At 36.8% G+C, this 15,860-nt stretch overlaps 1 protein-coding gene across 1 annotated transcript; it reads right to left on the reverse strand.

Moving 5' to 3' along the window:
* Window positions 1-6,507: 6,507 nt before the first annotated feature.
* Window positions 6,508-9,112, reverse strand: LOC110229256 (meiosis-specific protein ASY2-like). The gene is made up of 5 exons (XM_021029005.1): window positions 8,563-9,112; window positions 8,352-8,419; window positions 7,741-8,295; window positions 7,123-7,416; window positions 6,508-7,059 (listed from the first exon to the last, which is right to left on the reverse strand). Exons 1-5 carry the CDS (start codon window positions 9,110-9,112, stop codon window positions 6,508-6,510), a joined length of 2,019 nt encoding a protein of 672 aa, XP_020884664.1.
* Between the last annotated feature and the right edge of the window lie 6,748 nt (window positions 9,113-15,860).

Below are 15,860 nucleotides of genomic sequence, written 5' to 3' on the forward strand. Positions count from 1 at the left end.
AAAGAAAAAGAAGAATACGAATCTTCTAATCCTCCTGAAAAGAAACATAAGCCCAATGGGCCTGGAACTCCGAACACTCCTAAGAAAAGGATCGATGTTATAATGGGAGGATCCAAATTATGCCGAGATTCGATCAGATCAATCAAAAGGCATAAGAAATCAGCAGCAATTCAAACTGCTATGGGTTTTTAGTCAAATGAACAAATACCTTCTATCTCTTTTGACAATTCGGACACTCAAAGAGTAACAGGGCCTCATGACGATGCTCTTGTGATAACCTTAGATGTTGCGAACTTCGAAGTGACAAGGTATCTAATTGATACTGGAAGTCGGTAGATCTCATATTTCTGAGCACTTTGCAAAGAATGGGAATCAGTAAAGCCGACATTATTGGTCCACAGGCACCATTAGTAGCTTTCACGAGTGACACATCCATGTCCTTAGGAAACATAAAACTACCAGTGCTCGCCGCAGGTGTTCCAAAAATTGTAGAATTTATTGTTTTCGACCGACCGGCCGCTTATAACATAATTCTCGGAACTCCATGGATATACCAAATGATGGCCATTCCTTCAACTTATCACCAATGTGTGAAATTTCCGACTCCCGGAGGAATCGGAACCATTCGAGGAGATAAGGAAACGTCGCATTCTTGCTACCTCATGGGACATCGTTTAAAGCTCAAATAACAATTAATGATAAATGCGAAGCAAAAAAACACCTCCCGTTACCCAAGTGGTCTCAGTTCGAATGAAGTTACCACAAAAGTTGAAATTGATTCCGAATTTCCAGATCGAAAAGTAAAAATCGGTACTACTTTAGATTCAGAAATCAAAAATCAATTGTTAACATTTCTAAAAGAAAATAAACATACTTTTGCCTGGTCGGCAAAAGATATGCCCGGAATCGACAAAAGTATCATTACCCATGATTTAAACGTCGATCCCAGTTTTAAGCCAATAAAGCAAAAAAGAAGAAAACTGGATCCTGACCGAGCTCAAGCGGTCAATGACGAAGTCGATAATCTTTTGAAACTTGGTTCTATTAGAGAAGTAAAGTACCCGGATTGGTTAGCGAACCCCGTGGTAGTCAAAAAGAAAAATGGAAAGTGGAGAGTATGTGTCGATTTCACCGACATTAACAAAGCATGTCCGAAAGACAGCTTTCCTCTCCCTCATATTGATCGGCTTGTAGAATCAACAGCCGGAAACGAACTCTTGCCATTCATGGATGAATTTTCTGAATATAATCAGATCATGATGAATCCCGAAGACGAAGAGAAAACGTCCTTCATAACAGATAGAGGAATCTACTGTTACAAAGTTATGCCATTCGGTCTAAAGATGCCGGGGCAACATACCAGCGTTTAGTTAACAAAATGTTCGCGCAACATTTGGGCCAAAGGATGGAAGTTTATATTGATGATATGCTCGTGAAATCTCTTAAGAAATCCGAGCACATCACTCATCTTGAGAAATGTTTCAAAATTTTGAATGAAACTAAATCCAGCTAAATGTTCTTTTGGTGTTCCTTCCGGAGAATTCCTAGGTTATATAGTCACGGAAAGAGGAATAGAATCAAATCCCAATCAGATTAACGCTTTCCTCACAATGCCTTCACCAAAAAACATTAAATAGGTCTAGCGATTGACGGGCAGAATTGCTGCGTTGAATCGTTTCATCTCGAAATCCACCGATAAATGTCTCCCTTCTTATCAAATTTTAAAAGGAAATAAGAAATTTCGGTGGGATGATCAATGCGAAGCAACTTTTGATCAACTCAAAACTTATTTAACAACACCACCGGTTCTCTCAAAACCCGAGTCAGATGAGAAATTTTATCTTTACATCTCGGTTTCTAATCATTCCGTAAGTGGGGTCTTAGTTCGAGAGGATCGAGGTGATCAAAAGCTGATTTTTTACAAAAGTAAATCTCTTACCAGTCCGGAAACGAGATATACAATGATGGAAAAATTAGCTTTAGCAGTGGTCGTATCCGCTAGGAAACTCACACCATATTTCCAATCTCATCCGATAAAAGTCTTAACTTCTCATCCACTTCGCTCAATTCTTCACAGACCAAGTCAGTCCGGTAGATTTGCGAAATGGGCTATCGAACTCAGTGAGTACGATATAGAATATAAAAGTCGAACTAGTGCAAAAGCACAAGTTCTGGCTGATTTTCTAACCGAACTGCCGTTAGATTATGGAACCTTTATCGAAACAGATTCTACATGGAAATTACATGTAGATGGCTCTTTTTCTAAACAGGGATCCGGAATCGGTATTTGGCTTGAAACTCCGACAAAAGAAATAATCGAACAATCATTTCGATTAATGTTCCCGGCCTCGAACAACGAGGCGGAATACGAAGCTCCCTTAGCAGGACTTCGGCTTGGTCTTGCAATAGCAGAAAAAATAATAGCTTACTGTGATTCTCAGCTAGTTGTAAACCAGTTCGCTGGAGATTACGAAGCTAAGGCACCTCGAATGGAAGCCTACCTTTCAGCCGTCAAAAAGTTAGCTGGAAGATTCAAAGAATTCGAATTAGTTCGAATACCTCGAGGCGAGAACACTTCGGCAGACGCTTTCGCTGCCCAAGTTTCTACCTCAGATCCCGAACTTAAGCGAGTGATTCCAGTTGAATGTATTACTTCACGAAGTATTTCGGATGAAGATAATGTTTTGGAGGTCGAGCATATCGAAACTCCAGAATTAAATATCGATAGCAAGAACAGTTCGCTTGTTGTCACTAGATATCGAGCAAAGTCTCAAGATGTCGAGCTTACTCCACAAACAGAACTTCCTAAAAGAAAGCCGAGAAGAAAAATAAAAGATCAAGAGGTTCCCATTAAAGAACCATCTCGAGCTGAACAGTCACTTCCGGATATCACAAATAATGAAGAAGTTCTGGTAAATGATCCTGATATTCCTTCCGAGTCAGAACCAAGGAAGTTTATACTCAAGGATAATACCTCCGCTAATGATTGGGAGGCTGACTGGAGTGTACCCATCAAAAATTTCATTCTTAATGGAGAACTACCATCAAATAAATGACAAGCTCGCAAATTAAGAATCATCAGCGCTAAGTATTGTATAATTAAAGAGTCATTGTACAAGCGAGGCGTCAGTGATCCTTATCTATTATGTATTTTCGGGCCCGAAGTTGAAATAGTGACAAGCGAGGTCCACGAAGGGCTTTACGATAGTCATTCTTCGGGACGAGCAATGGCTTTCAAAATCAAACGACTAGGATATTTCTGGCCAACTATGATTTCTGATTGCATCGATTATGCCAAAAGGTGTAAAAAGTGTCAAATGCACGCTCCTCTTATTCACCAGCCATCTGAATTTCTATTATCTATATCCGCTCCATACCCTTTCATGAGATGGTCAATGGATATAGTTGGCCCGATGCATCGCTCAACGCGAGGCGTCCAATACTTATTAGTTTTAACGGACTATTTTTCCAAATGGATCGAAGCTGAAGCTTACGTAAATATACAAGATTATGTGGTAAAGACATTCTTGTGGAAACACATTATTTATCGCCATGGAGTTCCTTACAAAATAGTAACGGACAATGGTCCACAGTTCATTTCAAATGAATTTGAAGATTTTTGTTCCTCTTGGGGGATAAAACTTAGCTATTCAACGCCGAGGTATCCTCAAGGGAATGGGCAAGCGGAAGCTTCCAATAAAACTATTCTCAGCAATCTTAAGAAACGTCTGAATGCTCGAAAAGGTGGTTGGTATGATGAGCTGCAACCTGTGTTATGGGCATATCGAACAACCTTGAGACGAGCAACGGGAGAAACTCCCTTCTCATTAGTTTATGGGATGGAAGTAGTAGTCCTGGCCGAGTTGAATGTTGCCGGTTTACGCCGGAGCGAAGCTCCACTTAACGAAGAACTAAACTCTAAATCATTAGAAGACGTTCTCGATACAATCGATGAAAGGCGAGACCAATCCCTTATTCGACTTCAGAACTATCAACAGTTGACCGCTCGATACTATAATTCAAAGTTGAAAAAACAGACCTTTAAATGTAGGAGACTTTGTTTTAAGGCGAGTGTTCGATAACAAAAAAGAAGAAGGAGCTGAAAAACTCGGTATTAACTGGGAAGGCCCTTATCAAATCACAGAAAAATCCGAAATGGTGTATACCGTTTAATAGACCTTGACGGAAATCCCGTTCAAAGGCCTTGGAACATCATCAACTTGAAAAAGTTCTATTGCTAAAGCAAACATATTGAACTACGATTTGGTTTGATCCTATTTTGGGTATGTAGGCAGCTCGCTAAACACGAGTCCAGCTATAATCATAAAAATAAAAATATAATTCCAATCATGGGATCTTGTTTTTATAAGTTTGATATTCGAGCATAAATATAAAAATACGTTGCGAACAATGTAAGAAGAAATATTTTTAGCTAAAGGAAAAACCAGATCTAGAAGGGTCTTGGATTACGGAATAGCTCTGCTCCTTGGCCTGCGAGGTCAACGATGCTCAGAGTACAACCTGGCATGTTTCCGTACTCTTGTAGGCCTATCTCGATCCAATCAGAGGGATGGGCTTCGAGGCGATGAAGCTCGCGAGCAATATCGAGGCGACGCTTCTCTAGTTCCATTCTTTTTCTTCTAATCTCTCTTTTCTCATCTTCGAGCTCTTTATGCCGAGTAATAAGCTGAGAAAACAAAACGCTTCGTTTAACAAACAACGAAAGGAGTCAGGTTACTAGGTTGAACAATACCTTGTTAATAAACTCTTTAGCCTTGACACGATCTTGAGCCGATAATCTCCCGATTAACACATTTGGAACCTGAATGCTGGTTCCCCACCCTAATGGGCGAGACTCTTCTGGTTCGCCATTTGCTTCTGTTTTTACAAGCTCGATGTCTGACGTTTCCGGAAGACCACCGCTTATCTTTTTAAACGAATCGGAGGGATTCTCTGAAGAACTACCTTCCTCGAACATTTTTTTAGAATTATTGTTGATTAAATTCAATAATGAGCGACACTTACTTTATATTCGAAATATACTCAATCACATTTAAGAGGATTAATTGACGATTTCCCAAAATCTGAAATTATTATCTTCGTGGAAAATGTAATCGGGTTAATCACTAATTATATTCCCTAGATATAGCGCATTAAATAAGATTTGAGTAAATCGGCAAATTTAAGGCAAAAAGGGAAATATAATTAATATTGATGGGCCACCAGTCCAATAGTATGTTACAAAATTAAAAAAAGTTAATTAAGAAGGAGGAGGGTTCGCAGAAGGAACTTCGTCTGATGACGAACCGTTTTCGCGTTCGTCGGATTCGAGGCTCCTTTGGTAGATATCCCAATGCTTCAGGAACCTGATGTGTTCTCGAAGACAGCCGGGAATGCGGGCGATAGAATCAAATCCCCTCCTCTCCTAGTTGTGAACATCCGACTCCAAACGTCTGATCTTCCTTTCCGTTCTAGCAATCCGATCCTCGAGGTTACGATGTTTCATTCCGAGGCGTTGCCTTTCGGAGCAGAGGGAAACGTACATTTCCGTGATCTGCAAAGAACAGATACATTACGAATCTATCAAGTAAAACCTTGAAACCATGGTACTGGGTTCAAACCTGCTCCATGAATTCATGGCACTCGATCTGTTCTTCCTTAGACATGGAAGAAAGAAAACAAAGGAATTGCCACCCCTTGTGGAATGAATCCATCCCCCGTTGGGAAAAGAGATTCGCTTGAAGTGAATCGTGGTGGATTAGGATCAGAAGGTTCGTCTTGGGGAGAAGCCATCAAAAACAACTAAAAAGAAAAGGTTTATTGGGAAATTCCCAAAATCTTACTCTCCTTATATAGAAAAAATATGTAAGGTTACTCACTTGAGTATTTATTGAAAAAGGAAGTTAAACGTCAATCTATTGATCTGACAGTTATGACCTTTCGATTTTCGTGTACATGTACAAACAATACCTACAAAACATAGGTTATTCAAGTATCACTTAACACCTAGTAGGCGAACTGAATTTCGAACGTGAAATTCAAGGACAGTTAATAAATGGTATCAAACCTTTTTTGTCCTCTTCGAGAAAAACAAACAGTTCTCACTAAGATTTTTCTAATCGAACACATTTCGAAGTATCACGAAGTGTTCTTGTAAGCCGAGCTCTAACCTCGCAACCGAGAGACCGAGAAAAAATTATAATGTTTTTTCTTTAAAAAAGGTAAGTGGGTCTGATCAACCTATCTCTCCTATAATTCTAAAGCATGTCGGTTAGGAGGACTTTGCAAACCCTCCAGGTAAAATCGATGGTTTCTACCAAAAATAAATATTTCTTTCTAAAGAAATTTTGATTAAAAACCCCCTTGGGCAAATTATTCAAAACAGTACTAAAAGCCCCCTTGGGCAAAAAACTCAAAAAGTAACAAACGGCCCCATGGCCGACAAAGCAAGTTTTATGTCTTAAAATAAAAGGGACATTCCCCATAAAAAGGTGAGTACAATCACCATCATTCATTCATAGGCGAACCGCCTCCATCTCCTACTTGGCTTAAGACAGGAGCACCTCCGACGGGAGCATCTTGAGCTGTGAGAACAACCTCAGGGATAAGCGAGCTAGCAGGATCCTGACTAGAGAACTCCTGAGTTCGTTCCGAAGAAATTTTGTCAACATTGGTTCTGAAATCATTAAAATGAGCACTAGGGGAACCAGTTAACATCATTTCATCCAAAGACAAACCGGTATTAGGTTCGGTCAATGGAGGGGAATCAGCGAACTCAGAGGCAAATTGCTGTAAATCTAGATATGGCTGAGGAACGGTAGCTAGCTTAGCTTCAGTCTCAGCGAGCTCAGTGCCAACTGTCTCTTTTTCTTCGGCCAAATTAATTGATCCTTCCCCTATCTCCTTGATTAGATCGAGATTGCTCTTCAGCTCATCACGTTCGGAGTTATGATTGTTCCAAGCTTTATCTGCAGAAATAAATTTCTGCACGGCAAGAAGGAACTTTTGCCCAACTCCTTTAACCTCTTTCCGAGCATCATGAGATATCTTGCGAACATCCTGATCTTTCAGTTAGGAAAGAGATTCATTTTTGCGTTCAAGCTCCTCAGCAGCTGTCTTGACCTTGCTAAGCTCTGATTTCAGAAGCTCAATCTCGCCCTTCGCGAAGTTATGATCAGCAAGGGCAGTTTTCAGCTTTTGCTCTGTCTCGGCCAAAATCTTCCTTGTCTCCTCGCCAGATTTTTCGAGTTGCTCGATTTCTTTCTGACGAGCTGAGTCAAGACCAGCCGTCTCCTTCGCAAGCTGGTTGGAAATTTGGAGTTTCTCAATCTCTCCTTCGGCAATAGTAGCTCTCTTGGAAACTTTGGTAAACTCCTCCTCGTAATGGTTGATGATGCTGTTCACATCCAGGGTTGCCTGATAAAAAGAGATGCGATAAGAAAAAGGAGATTCAAAATCAAAGGTTTACAGATTCAAATAATCAAACCTGAGAGGAGTGGAATCAATGACTTATATACATCTTCTTGATGTCATCCCTCCAGTGCCCGAAAGACGGAAGTTTCTTCCCAGAGCGAGTATGGAAACAGAGCGAGTATGGAAACATCTTTAGATGTTTCCAATCTTCTCTTTATCTAAGTGAAAAATATTCGTATGAGTATAGAATTCCTTAAAAAATCAGCTAAATCTCCAGTATCAAGAGATTAATTGAGGATTACCTGATGGAGATGAAGCTCTGGCAACTAGTCCTGAGCTCGGAGATGATCGAGCTCTAGAGGTATTACCTCGAGGACGCCTGGGGGGTAGCATCCCTGAACTCAGTGGCTCTCTCAGGACAACTCCTAAATCAGGATTCCTACCCTGAATGTCAGCAGATTCAGGAACTGGAAGACTTGAAGAAATAGCTTCGGCTTTCCTCGTGCTCTTGGACCTTCCCTGAAGCGGGGGTTCAGGATCCTCAGCCTTCTTCTTCTTCGTAAAAGAGGAGCCATCTAAGGGACCTCCTTCTTCAGCAGTGACAGCAACCATGATGTCTGCTGCTGGGGATGAGGAAGGGGCATTGTTTATGGTGACCGCCATTGATTTTGAACCTTCGAGGGACCCGTCATCAACTAGGAGAGTTTTCCGGTAGACTTTTTCGTCCCCGGCGGAGGATGCGTTTTTCTTGTTTTTCCCAATCTGAGAGATCTGATCTTTGACCTTCTTGTCCGCTTCTCTGATCCTTCTCCTATCTCGGGCGTTTAAACTCGAGAGATAAATTTCAGCAGGAGGAGGATCGACGGATGAGTAAGGCCCATTCTGACGGAATGTCCGGCACCGTAAATTCTCTCCAAAGAAAAAGAATTCCAACTAACTGGCCTCTCGATGACAGCCTTGCAAAAATTGAAGAAGTCAACAGAGGAAACTGGCCTAATTTGGGAACCTGCGGAAAAACGAGAAAAGCGCTAACACAGTTTAAAGTAACCTGAAAAACTTATTTATTTAAGTCCTAGTTTCTACCCAAATTCGATGACCAGTGAGTTCGGAGGAGTTCGGAAGAACCCTGAACGGAAAAACTATTTATACGGAAGAAAAACCAAAACTTCTTCCAGGCGTTGTCTTTTAAAGGCAGGCCGTCAATAAGGTTCCGATCTGCGATCGGATAAAGGGCATAATACCCAGAAGATCGGGATTCACGAGCCTGGAATAATTCCAAAAGCTCGCTAAGTCCCAGCGAGTAGCCCGCCTCCGCCGCAACTGTGAAGGTACACATAAGATACTGGAGCATGTTGGGCGACATCTGAGAGAAGGCAATTCCCAGATGGTTGAGGTAGGTAAGAAGAATCTCGGGAAGGGGAAGGAACAATCCGCACCCTTTGAAATAAATTTCATAGGCGCAACAATACCCCTCTCGCCCCGATTCTGGAGACTCGTAAGGCTCCGGTACCACCATCTCCACTTCGGGGGGAATGTGGCATAAGCGACGGAGATCATTGAGAGAATCGATGGACGATTGACTCTGGGGGTGAAGATCAAACTCGCCTCCTGTTTGGGTTTGAGGTTCGGTTCCCTCACCCATGAGAGCTTCGAGATCATCAGCCTCATATTCGCGGAATTCAGAAGGGAGGTTCGACATTTTACAGAAGGGATTTTTACCGAAAGAAAACAACGACTTCTGTAATGGGAATAAAAGTTTTCTAGGTAAAGAAGATAAGAAGGAAAAGTAATATTACCTCTTAGAACCCTAAAGTACGATGGAAGACCGCCTCGAGAATATTGGGAAGTGGGATAATTTTTCCCGCAGTATTAATATAAAATTAAGAAATTAATGATGACGGTTGTCAGGGATATCAAATCACTTGATTATCTGAGATCGGCGTAATAGCGTAAAACATGGAATAATTCCAGAGTATTAAAGATCTCGATTCGTTAATTACTGTTTACTTAAGTCTTCCAAGCCGAGCACTCAGCTCGCAAGACTTGGGGGGCTAAATGTTGGGGTCGGATCCCACACATCTTCGGTAGGATCCACTTGGATCTGTCCACGTCATTATTACATAATAATCCTCTTGGAAAAGATATTTTATTATAAGAATCGAGCTTAACCAGTCGGGAGTTCGGTTCGGTCCAGTAGAAGAGCTCGATCCTTGCCAGTATGGAGTTCGCTCTTATTCGACAGACAGTTCGCATAGAGAAAGGTCGAAGCGAGGAGAATATTGTTCGAGGCTCGCGGTAGCGTCAAGACGCGGGAGTTCGGAGTCAGCAAGAAAGAGTTCGGAAGATCCACGCGAAGCCCAAAATAGTTCAAATTCAAGCCGTTTCGGTCAAATTGTAACGTACATGATTAATGCAGATCAATGCGATTATGAGCAGTAAATGACCGAATTGATCATGTTTTCTCTATAAAAACAACTTCAAACGCATGTGTTTGGAGGAGGAATCTTTTGACTGATTACTTCTAAGCAATACAATATACTTTCTTTCTTTATTACTTTCGCAAGGCATTTTGTACTTCGTTCTTGTCAAATTTCTTTACTTCTTTTCTTGGTTATTTTCCCTTTCGAATTCTTATATTCATTTTTGCTGATTTTACAAGAGTTTTTCTCCACTGAAATACTTAAAGACAATCGAGTGTGAATCCTACATCCACATTTATCATCATGTTTTTAATGTTTTTATTGAATTTTACGTATTTTTTTGTTAAGTATATTCTACGTTTTTATGGATTGTAATATTACCTTTTGTAATCTTATGTTTTTATATATTTATTTTCGATTTTGCAAATAATTTTTTTTTATTAATGATACCAATACTGGTCTCACCACTAGAAACAAATTTACTACCAGTATCATAAAAAATCTCAAAAAATAAACAAACATTAAAATTAATACTAAAAAATACTCTATGAGTACCAGCTATGTGCATGCTCTAAGATCAAGAAAGGTGCTTGAGTTATGTTTACATTCAAACCCAAAGAAAATTGAAAGAAAACGATTTCTGACCTAGCCATCTAGCAAGTGATATTTAGGATACTTTGTAACTTGAATTTGTGTGCATTGTTTCTTAATCTTTGTGATGATATACCAAACACTGATTTTGAATTGGTTAAGTTAGAGGCTTTTACCACACTAATCATGAATTAGCCTAATTATTAGAGTTTCATTACCTCGAAAATATGTAAATTGCATGATTTCTAACATCTTGATTGTTCACAGTTTGCTCATTTTAGCACTTTGTTTAGTTTAGTTTTCAATTCACATACTAGTTTAATTGCTTTCATTTTTTTTTTTTAATTGCTTTAATTTACTCAGTGTTTTGCCCTTATTTTACATCTACGCTAACGTATAATTAGAAGTTCTAGCTAGTAGTAAACCGTAAATCTCATACCATTTCAGGTCCAAATGGTTTCGTCATAATTTAGTGGGTTATGACATTACTATGATTACATACCGTGCATATGTGGTAATGAGTATTTATGGTTAAAATTTTATAAAACCTGAGTAGACAAAATCAATCACATTCGCAGTTAAACAGAATCAGGAACAGAGAAAACTTGTTATTACATAACTTTATTTACCTTAAAAAACTTAGTCTTATTCATGATCATTAATGATAACTTAGTCTTATCCAATATTGGATAACTACATTAGCTTAAACAACTTCCACAGACTCAAGAAACAGAACTTAAAATTTCACACAATGATTAGACCAAATTAAAGTCATTAAGCAAAATAAGAAAGTTTGAGCTCCGATGAATTCCAACGCTATACTCCGTCCTAGAGATACAAACAAACAAACAAACAAACAAAAGACCTCACTTGCAGCTCCTTCAAGGCTCTTGGAATTGCGGCAAACCCTTTCCACGTATACTAATTTTTGGCCCTTCTTGTCAAAACCCAAACTAGACCAAACTCTTTTACTCGTGCAGTTGTACCGTGTGTTCCAATTTTAGGGTCCGATTTGTCTCATTTCCTCTGATCTTGTTGTTAGCCCGAAGTAATGTTTTGGTCTCGTGAGCTCTCAATTGTTCTAGTGGTTTCTGAATCTGCTCTTCTCTCCTTGATGGGCTTTATTATGATTTCTCTGGTTCGGTCTTGTGTTATTCTTCTCCGAGTATAATGTTTTTCGGTTTGAGGTTTGTTTAGCTCTTTGTCTCTATAATCAAGACATGATCGAGATATGGTCAGTTCATGGCTTCTAACGAGGCGTCAATTGGTTGTGGAATTTGACAGCGCCTTTTCTGGAAAATCTTTGGGATTGAGTTTCATAAGTATTATGCATCTTTTTTTTTTTTCCGAAACAGAAGTCTAGATTCAATCAGTTTGAAAGATACATGGTTTCACTATAAATGTTTTGTTAGCTACATTATAGACTCGTTTATGTGTTTTTTTTTGTAGTTAGTTTTGTTTATTTATTTATTTATTTGGGGAGTGAGTTTGGTAAGTTGTTTCTGTTTAATTTGGGTATAAAATTATTTTTTGTTTTGTTTTTGTTTTGGATTGTAAATTTTTTATTTTATTTATGTTCTCTTTAATTTAGAGTTTTGTTTACCTTTTAGCAATATGCTTACATGGATTAAATTGTTTTTTGTCGACGTATGTAATTTTCACTTATGTCATTCTTTCATGATAATGAAAACTAGATTCGGACCCGCACGTTCGTGCGGAAATATGTTAATAGACTTATTTGGTTTCAATTTGGTTTAGATAAAAAAAGTAATCAGATTTGTTTTGTTATGAGTAAGGGCTTGATTGGTTCTCCCGCTAGCACCTTCCTAGCGGTTGCTAGCGGTCGGTTGCGGTTGTTAGCGGTTGGTACCAATCATAGAAACCGCTCTGTACCGCTTCAAACCGCTCGAAATCGCTGAATTTCAAAAGCTCCGTCCCGCAAGCGTTTGCGGTTGCGGGCGGTAGCGGTTGGATTTAAAAAAAAAAAAAATCAAACGTTTACTTATAATTATTATAAAATATATAATCTTATATATATCTTTCATCTTTGTATCACGTTCTCATCAGAAACCCTAATCAATATTCTACAACCTTATTTTCTCAATGTCTTCCATCCAAACTGATGAAAATCAATTTGAATATTTTTTTCTTTTCATTATATATATTGTTTTTCTTTTTGATAGAATATATGTTTCGATTTGTTTTCTCGAATAGAAAGTTACTTGCTTTTTGATTGAATTCAACGTTATTTACAGTTTGTCCCATTACTTGATACAATTTTTGGTGTTAACCCAGCATAAAATACTATCTTATTATAAAATTTCTTTATTTTTGAATAATTATTTAGTACTTTATTTATGGTTTTAATTATTAAGCATGTTCAATTTTTCTAATATTATCATAATAATATCTTGGTGTTTTTATTTCTTTTTTTTGTAATATTTTTTATTTTTTTAGTCATTTTTTATTTAACTGCTACCGCACCCGCTGGTTTACCAGTCATAAACCTTCCGCAAACGCATCCATTTTCAAATGCTAAACCAGTCGTTCAAAACGCTTGGTAACGCTTGAAACCGCAACCGCCCGCTTCCGCAAACTTCCGCAACCGCAACCGCAACCGCTGCGTTTAAACCAGTCAAGCCCTAAGAGACAAATACATTAAAATAGAGATAATGAGAGAAAGGTGGTATGTCCATTTCGAGATAGAAAACATGTCTCGTCCCATATATGTCAGGACCTTTCTATCTCATAACCGTTAAAAAAAAAACTATCCGTTTAGGATTGTATATTTTAGTCCAACAGATAAGGAAATAGATATGACATTCTGATGAAAAACCCGTATTTCATGTACTTTTCGTTTGTGTATTTAATTTTAGTGAGAGTTTGAGAATTGAATTTAGCTACCTGGAATTTCGGTTTCCGTCCCGTTACCCATAATTCTCGTCCCGGATTTTATCGAGAATAGTTTGGATAGTATTTTTCATTTTCTAAATACCCGTTCTTGTCCCATATCCGATATTTTCTGAATTATAGAGAATTAATTTTTTGTATATTAATAATTTGAATTTCCCGTTCATGTCCCGTCCCTATGTGATATATCCCGATACTTCTAAAATTTGGTTTGGTGTATATTATTAATTATGGTAACTAAGCTACATTAATATTTCTGATATTTTAATTTTCTAATTTTATTTATTTATTTGATCAAACTAAAATATATAAATATTTTATTTATTTATTTTCATACTATTCAAATTCTAATTTATAAGTGTCTTGTTAGAAAATAGAATTTAATTTGAGAAACAATTGTTGGCGATGGCACAAAACGTAAAACATACTAAAACAATATCATTTTAATACAATAACTAGATTTTAACCCGCGGTACACCGCGGGGCTATACTTTAAACAAAAGTTTGAAAATTATCTATAGATATAACCTATTGTTTTGTTTGGTTAAATATACTTACATATGTATATATTATATATATTACCCCGCGATACTTCGGGTCGATTTTTTATAACAATAATTTTTAAATTTTAAGTTGTATTTTTTTGTTAATATTATTTATTTTATTTAGTGTTTAAGATTATATAACTGTATTTGATTGTTAATCCTAGGATTTCACCCGTAGTATACCGTCCCGTATTAATATCGACCCAAACCCGTCCCACCATATAACCCGTCCCATGAAATTAAACATCATTTTGTTATATTTCGTTTTAATAATATTTTTATTTAAAAACATATACAATTCGAGTCAATTTATAAGTTTGCTTTAAAAAACATATAGTTGTAATGTTTTTATTATAATAAAGTAATAATATATAGATGTTGCTTACTATAGTTATAATCAAAACCAACTAAAAATCTAAGTTTAGTGTTGATTATGAATCATAGTTACGACCAAAAAAAAAATTAATCAAATACAATTAGTGTAAATTAACTAATTAAGAAAACAAACAGAAATATAACAAAACTTGCTTTAAAATCGTTAACAAAAAAAGGAAACATCATATTTAAGCAAGATCTTTGGAGCCAAAATCTTTTTTTCATATCTTTTATTTAATTTTCCAAATCTTAAGAATTAAATCCAGTGGCATTCCATTGTAAATAGTAGTGAAAGCCAGGATTTATTTCATAATTGTATTCAAAAATGTATATATAGATATTATTAAAATAGACATTCAAATATCTTTTAATTATTTTAATTTAGTTGGCATAATTATAGATTTCACGTAGTTTTGGAATAGTTATACTATTAATCCGTTTAGTTATGGAAATTTTATTAATTATATTGATTTTTGTATTGGAATATTCCCCTATATTTCCGAAAAATATATATATACATATATGATATATTAGTTTTGATTGTGTCAGTGGAATATACTACTTTCAAATTATTTTGTACCTTCTTACTATTTTTTTTTGTTAAATTTTTTAATGCAATTATTTTACTGGCATTCTATGTAATATTCTACAACTAAAAGGTTTTTTAGTTTTTAGTGATTCTCAATTAATAGTATAGATTATGACAAAAAAAATCCCATATTAAAAGAAAAAACTAGTTGTTTGAAAAGATAAAAGAAAATGACTTTGGATTGTGATTTAAATCATGCCTGAAAAATTTTATTTTATCAAATTTGTGATTTAAATTTTGTAAACCGGTTTTTGATATTGATCAGTGTTAGCGTTTTTTAGCGGTAGGGCTTGATTGGTTCTCGCGCTAGCACCCGCCTAGCGGTTGTTAGCGGTTGGTTGCGGTTGTTAGCGGTTGGTACCAATCACAGAAACCGTTCTATACCGCTTCGAGCCGCTCGAAATCATTGGATTTCAAAAACTCCTTCTCGCAAGCGTTTGCGGTTGCGGGTGGTAGCGGTTGGATATATAAAAAAAAAATCAAACGTTTACTTATTATTATTATAATATATATTAATCTTATACACTATATATCTTTCATCTTTGTATCACGTTCTCAACAAAAAAAACCCTAATCAATATTTTGAAACCCTGTTCTCTCAATTATGTCTTCAATCCAAACGATGAAAATCAAGAACCCAAAGAAGAACCCAAAGAAGAACCCAAAATCAGATTTCTAAGTGGTGCTCAAAGGAAAAATATTCTTAAGAATATTAACGACTGGTTTGGAATTGTTTTGAATTGGAACTGTGTTAAAAAATCGTTTGGATACCTTGAAAAAACTCTATAATATTTATAAAAGAAATCCAGAAAATTAGCGAATTTAATATTATTTGCAGTTTATCCCATTACTTGATGCAATTTTTTTGTGTTAAACCAGATACATAAAGTACTATCTTGTTACAAAATTTCTATATTTTTGAATAATTATTTAGTACTTTATTTATGGTTTTAATTAGTAAGCATGTTCAATATTTCTAATATTATCATAATTATATTAGTATTTTTATTTCTTCCT

This window comes from Arabidopsis lyrata (assembly GCF_000004255.2).
Source record: "Arabidopsis lyrata subsp. lyrata unplaced genomic scaffold ARALYscaffold_4, whole genome shotgun sequence".
Lineage (NCBI taxonomy): Eukaryota > Viridiplantae > Streptophyta > Magnoliopsida > Brassicales > Brassicaceae > Arabidopsis > Arabidopsis lyrata.

What these genes read in the sequence shown, in the direction of transcription:
- LOC110229256 (XM_021029005.1), bottom strand. Translation starts at nt 9,112, where the DNA reads ATGTCGAACCTCCCTTCTGAATTCCGCGAATATGAGGCTGATGATCTC. An exon ending in AGGCTGTCATCGAGAGGCCA is followed by an intron (nt 8,296 to 8,351) that starts GTTAGTTGGAAT and finishes ACATTCCGTCAG; the next exon opens with AATGGGCCTTACTCATCCGT. An exon ending in CATCTCCGAGCTCAGGACTA is followed by an intron (nt 7,417 to 7,740) that starts GTTGCCAGAGCT and finishes TCTTTTTATCAG; the next exon opens with GCAACCCTGGATGTGAACAG.